Source organism: Puccinia triticina, chromosome 2A, assembly GCF_026914185.1.
Source record: "Puccinia triticina chromosome 2A, complete sequence".
Taxonomy (NCBI): Eukaryota; Fungi; Basidiomycota; class Pucciniomycetes; order Pucciniales; family Pucciniaceae; genus Puccinia; species Puccinia triticina.
In genome coordinates, this window is record NC_070559.1 from 11,941 (window position 1) to 18,866 (window position 6,926).

At 45.5% G+C, this 6,926-nt stretch overlaps 1 protein-coding gene across 1 annotated transcript; it reads right to left on the reverse strand.

The window, feature by feature from the left end:
• Nucleotides 1–395: 395 nt before the first annotated feature.
• PtA15_2A1 (uncharacterized protein) lies at nt 396–4,084 on the reverse strand (the record flags this gene model as incomplete). The annotated part of the gene is made up of 11 exons (XM_053166196.1): nt 396–447; nt 543–1,339; nt 1,409–1,446; nt 1,519–1,689; nt 1,761–1,963; nt 2,039–2,166; nt 2,253–2,742; nt 2,807–3,146; nt 3,229–3,392; nt 3,484–3,868; nt 3,979–4,084. 11 exons carry the CDS (start codon nt 4,082–4,084, stop codon nt 396–398), a joined length of 2,874 nt encoding a protein of 957 aa, XP_053017245.1.
• Nucleotides 4,085–6,926: the final 2,842 nt, after the last annotated feature.

Below are 6,926 nucleotides of genomic sequence, written 5' to 3' on the forward strand. Positions count from 1 at the left end.
AATCAACTTAGATGCATACAAAGGTTCAAATTATGTCACTCATGTAATTCTGAAACACAGTATTGTGTCAATAGCCTGTCAATGTCAGTGAGGCTATAACCCAAGCATATTTTGTGACTGCTTGTGCTTTCCCAGTTGTGTCCATGATCTTTCAGTTCTTCCCACATCATTCCTTATCCTAACTGAGAGTATCGAATGCGCAGATCATATTTCAGCAAAAGCCAGCGGCTATCATTAAATATTTGAGTCGGTATTTGTACACTACAGTGAACAGATCTACGAGAAAAAATAGTATATGCAAAAAAGTTTTAAAATAGATTGTGGCAGACTTCGGCAAAGCGTATTAATACAACCATCATGCATTCCTATATGTAGCTTCTCAAGTGTACGAACATTCAAGCAGGCGGTCGGCGATTGGTGATGAGAGGACTCGTGGATCGTGATTGGCTGTAAGTGACCATCCAAGTAATGGTATGAGCAAGTATCACAAATGCAAAGGCCCTGGACATCAATTGGACGGGCAAAAGCAAAATTGTATTTACCTTGTTCCATATGTTGAATGTCGACTAGTAGGGATGCCGGGATGGAACCCATCGAACTCTAGTGATTCATTATGCGTGGGAACAGGTGAAGGGCCGTAACTGTCGTTCGGAAGGTGATAAGGCAATCCAACCGTGCTCGCAAATTCAGGAGGGTATTCGTGTGGTGCCGGCGAAGCGGCCCGGCTACCATTTCCGCCTCGTTCCTGGTAGTGAAAGCTGGGGCGAGGACCATTCTCCAGATATCCTTGAATGTTCAGCTCCTTTTGAAGGACTTGCGCGTTTGAATTTTCCCTTGCGTGTCCCAAGTTTCCAAGAGATGTTGATGCCAGTGACATTTCGTCATCACCGCGCTCTCGGAGGAACTGTTGTTGAGAGTACATAAGATCGTGCTGGGCGATGGCAGCAAATCGTAGCCCGCCTGCGACCGGCTGAGGTCCACCAGGCACAGACTGTTTGTCATCAGATCCACCCGCGTAATTGACTTGTCCAAAATTCGGTTGAGCACCTGCATTCTTGGCTTCTTCACCGGGATCGCCGATCCGCCCGCGATAGACTTCGGACAAAAGGGACTGATGATCTTTATGGATCATAGGGGTAAACAGTTCGGCGTGCAGGGAAGGATGTCCGAATCGCTTCATCAGTCGGTTTTTCCGAGCATCCGCGTTGTGCTTGTGCGCCTGCGAGAACTCCGGACCGGTGGGAATGTACCACGTAAACTTAGAATCAAAAGTCGTTTTCAAAAAAAACTTGAATGCTATTACGACTGCAAATGGTGGCAACGTTGCGATTGACTTGAACTACAAGGCAGATTGACAACATCAGCTGTACTGTTTGCATACCTGACATCTGTTACGGAGGGATCTTACCCATCCTAGTTGAAGCCCGATGGTAAGACATAGAAATGCTAAACGGCGGCAGAATACAGGCGCATTAATGCAGGGTAGTAAAAAGTTGATGGATGTATTTGAAAACTGACCGTGCATTGCGCACAGAGCAAACAAGACCCGATTGATGAGCATTCTCCATAGTCGCCCCCCACTCTCGCATCTTGTGATAGATATGTACATCAGCTGGTATTTGTAAATCCACGAGCTAGCAAAAAAGGCAGCAGAGGCTAGAAGAGGAACAAGCGGTGCAAGCGGTGCATCTATGGATGCAACAAGGTCAAATCTTGGTTTTTCACATAGCAGAGAAATATGCAAACACTACTCTACTTACAAACAAAGGCTACTAGTAGCATGAGGAGTACGTTTGCAGAATATACCGAATAGTCGAACTCAGGGGGCTTAGTCCATTCCCGTATTTCTCGAGGTGTGCGACCCCATACTTTGGTCCGGATAAAGACTAACAGCAAGGATACGATTTGAACAAGATCCAGCACAGATGTAAATCCTCGCAAAGGGAACCAAGTTAACCAATAACTGAATGAAAACAAGATGAGCAAGGGACTGCCTGGCAAGAGAATTAATCGGAGCTGGAAGGTTAGATATACTGACTTGGATTGTTGAAGATAAGTGCTTTGAATTTTGTCGGGCAGCTTGTTAAAATTTTGAAGAATGCGGGCAAAACTTTCTTTTTTTCCCACTTCGACGACCACCTCTGCAACTGTAGAAAACACGACACCCTGGTGGTTCGAAAGAAAGAACAAATCGAGCATCAGCTTCTGATAACAGCTGTACAGAAGTAGATACTACAAATGATTGCACCAACCAACAATGAGAAAATGAGAAACTGGGTGGCGGTCAGGAAGGCGAAATATCTGGAGAATACTGCACGATCTAACTTTTGATGAGTGGTGGCCGCTTGGAACCTTGCAAGCGCTCTCATGATCACAGGCAGCGCCAATTGGAGTAGAGTGCTCAGAAGAGGTGGGGCAATGCCGGCAAAAGCGGAAAAGGTTTCAGGACTTGCTATTGACCATGAGTTCAGAAACCCAACATATTGAGTCAAACTTGCTAGATTGGCCAGCAGGGCAAGTGCCACCAGGGGTATCACGTATAATGTGGCAATGACAGTCATGAAAGCCTCTCCAATGACCCGTTGACGAAAAACTACGATGTCCGATTTAGTGAGGTTTTCCCAAATGATGTCCTGCGGTGGCGGTGCTAGAGAGAATGCAACTCCCTTGATCCGTTTAGCTCCAAGTTTCTTGGCCACCACGTGCGCATAGGCAACTGCTGCAAAAGATGCAAACCCATAACTACCCACAAGGAAACATGATGTCAGAAAAGATGTGGATAAATTCACATGAATTCAAAATTTACTTTTCCGGTTTACGAGCTGAAATAGCATCACGGGCAGCTTGAATCCTGAGTTCGTATTGTTTGATCTTCGCAGTGTAGAAATCGATCGCATCGACTTTTCGACCTCCAAAGCCCAAGAAGCTTTTACCAATTCGAGTTGTGGGCCGGCTCGCAGAGATCTTGCCGCCCTTGAGATATGTGACCAAAACCTGCTCAAGATCACGTACGGTTTGATTGTGACGCTCGATCAAAAATGCAAGCATCCCGACCCGACGGCCAATGTGGACGGCTGTAGTTGGGTAAGGAATTTGAAGTTGCGAAAGCAACGTCTGTAAGCCGGGATCAGACATATGCTTCGAGCCTGTAAATTATAAGTGAAAAAGTGCGTAATATTTCAGATAAAAATCCCAGAACAACCAGTTGCCATTTTCCTTTTTACGCACCAACATGTGTCATCATGATCGAACGTGCGTATATGGCGTTTTGATACTCAGGACTTCTAAACCACTGCCATCGTAGGCGGACGACCGTTTTGTAGTTGACGTAAATGACGTAAAGCACGATAAAAGTGACGAGGTAACCATATACAACATGGACATATAGGAAACTGTGAATCGAAACAAATGCCAGCCAGAAATAAAAATTTACTCAAATTGTTCATCAATAAGCTCAGTCAGAAATAAAAAAGGGGGGCTTACGATCCACGAACATTGCTGATGCTCACCATAGCAAGCGTGTTAGATGAAGTACTAAGAAACTGTGACTTGTCCATGATCTTCAGATTATAGATGACATCGCAAGGAATTAAGATTGCGCAGGCCAGCATAGCGAGCAAACTGCACATCCATCGACACATCCGTAAGAATCGCAAGAATACGACGGCATCCAAACCAATCTGGGCCAGTAGTTCGTCTTCGGTAGCTTTCGCCAGTGGCTTCAGCCAAGCAAAAAGACCATCTTCCAACTTCGGGGGTCGCTTGTCTTCGGCACTATACTTGTAGCGTGGCATGTAAACGATCTTGTTTTTGGGACGTAGAATGGAGAATGCTAAGAGAGTTCCCAGCGAACAAAGAAACATAAGAACTATAACGTTACAACAAAGACTCAGTTAGTGATGCGGTGTATGTTTGATGAATACGGGTATAGGAAGCAGCAAAAAAAGGAAAAAAGATAGCCAAGTAGGAGCATCTCACCTAGTTGGATCAAAACAGAACTTGTCGAGACCTGGGTAAGTTTAGCTTGATATTGGGAAAGAAGCCCTGAGGCAGCCGAGCCAGCTGCGGTATCAGTGGAAGACATTGCGTTCGTGACAGCCGGAGTAGTGAGATAAATCGTTGAGCACGGGGGGGTCGAAGAAGCCGGTACGAAAGTTGTTGGTGATAGGACTGGAGGCGAACTTAACAAAGTCCCTCCGAGGAGGTCGCGTTCGCGCGAACTCCGCAGGAGGGACTTGCCCGCAAGCGGTGATCTTTGGCGCAGGAGGAACTTGATTTTTCGAGAAAATCCCCCTTTTTTCAGTAATCCTCATTTTCTCCCTCATCTGACCAAATCTTTTCTCACTTCTTTCATTCCATGAAAGTTCTCCATATTGCCAAGGGAACCCCATCTTCGAAAGTGTCCTTATTTTGTTTCTTCTTTGTGTAATAAAAGCAACAATCCATCCAACCTCCTCCTGAGGAGGAGGCCGGGTGATAAATCCGTAGAGCGCCCTCGGTTCTTTTTTTTACTCTCAAGGTTACACAACCAATTGGCACACGGTCATGAAGTTCTCATCGACTTGGAAGTTGGGATTGAATTGTTTTCATATCCAAGTTCGGCCACCTCCGAAGACTAATCATCCTGATCCAGCGGACAGCTCGGCCGAGCGGTAAATTGTAGCCCAACAACCCTTGCCAAGGCAGACCCCATTTCAAGCAAGATGGAGCCTCACCTTCCAATACTCCACACGCTTCACGAAAAAATCATTCACATCTGTGATGTCATTCAGAACCACGAGCTCACTCCCAAAAAGTTATAGGAAGGGCTTCTCACTCACAAGCATCCAGAAATTGTAATCAAGCGGAGTGTGTGGCGCGGCTCTAGAGGCATCGATTCTACATTTGAAATCATTGATTTCATCCGCGACCTGGTCTGTTCAAAACCTGAAGGTCGATCATTGTGGCGCAATTATATCTTGTCCCAAGTGAGTTTCAGCTTGAGTCCTACACTAGGTTATTGGGGATGAGGATCTATTAATCTGTAAAATGTAGGCAAAGGAATGCTTGAATGAAGAAGGGAACCGATATGGCGAGTACAAGAAAGGCCCGTATCACAGCTCTTCAACAGTGACTCCAGTTTTTTTCAGCTGCAAATCAAAGGCAATGCGAGAAAACGCTGTGGCTGAGAATGAAATGCCATTCTTGTACGATCTTGTTGAATCCCGGCTCACGCGCACCACCGGTATGGATACGGATGCCGACGACGACCACTTTTCTTGACGGTGACCGGACCGCTAGGGGAGGTCACCCAGGTCCAAGCACGCGAGCTTGGGGAACAGGCCAGACCGGGGGTGTAGGAGAGCACAGGGACAAGGCCCGTGCCCCTTTCACGCGTGCGACTCCCGAGCAGAGTCAGTTTAGGTTATAACCTAAAACCTCTTCCCTACCCCACCAAGAGCTTCAACCTCCAAACTCCCTCCTGCAGTGCCGTCTCAAGGTTTTCCTCTCTCAGTCAACTCATTTTTTCCTTTATTCCTTCTTTCGTCCTTTTCAAAATCTTCTTCTTTCTAAACACCATAGCGTTTTCAACATGGTTGACGAAATGGTAAAACGAGCAACTCGTGAATTGGCGTAGAAACAACCGGCGACGGGAGGAGCAATAGTAGGCGTGGAGAGAGCGAGTGCGACCCTTGGTTTACCTGAAGAAGACGATTTAAGTGGTAACTCGGGTGGTTAGTCACATTTTTGCAACCTAAGTTATTGGCTTGCATATTGATAGAGGCCCAAGTTGTTGGCTTGCGTTCACGACATGGAGAAATTCTAATTAGAACAATCTGTTTATCAGATTCGCGTGTGGATCGCAAGACTAGAAACAATGACCGTGAGTTTTGAGGAAGTTTGGAAACTTCATCAAACGGTTAGTTATCCTTAATAACTCCCTCAGTAGCCTAAGTTGTTGGCATGCTTATTGTTGTCATCGTTTATGATGTTCATCGTTTTGATGATGTCCTTATGCTAGATATGCGTCACAAGAACAATAATCGTGATGGTACCCGACAGGTCATCAATGAAAACACAGACAGCAATGATAGTGATGCTTTTAAAGGTTAGCCCTCTAAGTCGAGGAGTGGCAATAATAATTATAGGGAATACTTATGTATCAAACGTGATGGTTTATCAGAAATTCCAGGACCAATTGAATCCGTTGATAAGTCTGCTGAGGCGATAGCAGCCAAGTACAAAGCAATAATTTCAAGTGTTCCCCAAGTTGGGCTCGGAGGATCGGAGGTTTGGGTGACGAGAGGCGACGTCAACGCTACAATCCCATCAATTGCAATTGATGATCCTGTGGATACTCCGGCAACTCACAATCGTCCGGACGTTGGATCTCTCAGCTTGGTGAAATCAGATAAAGGGATGATGTGGGAAAAAGTAGCCGAAGCGGTGGCAAAAGGCGATAAACAAAACGCGGATTTTTTCTATAGGATGTACAACAAGATGTCTGATCCTTCTTCCAATTTGGCAAAAGATCAATCATCTGGAGAAGTCACAAGTGATTGTTTGAATGTGTCAAAACCCGTGATTGCGAGATCAAAGTTGACAGATGGCAACAGTCCCTCTTCTAACACTGCTAAAAGAGACAAAACAACCATCGTTTTTATCAAAGGATTGCTCCCAAAACATTTTGATGTGGGCTTTACTCCGTTTTTCGACAAGAACATCCGTGAATTCAGAGGGCCCTTACCTTTGACCATCTTTGACAAAGATTGGCAAGAGGGTGTGATTCAAGCGCATACAACTAAGCAATCCAGGTCTGATGAGAAGGACAGTAGTTACCCCGGATACAATTATCCTAACGAATGGACTCAAACATTTGCGAAGTGGACCTCTAACCACAGAGATTTCTATAGGACGTACAAAGATCTTTACAACTTCCCAGAGTT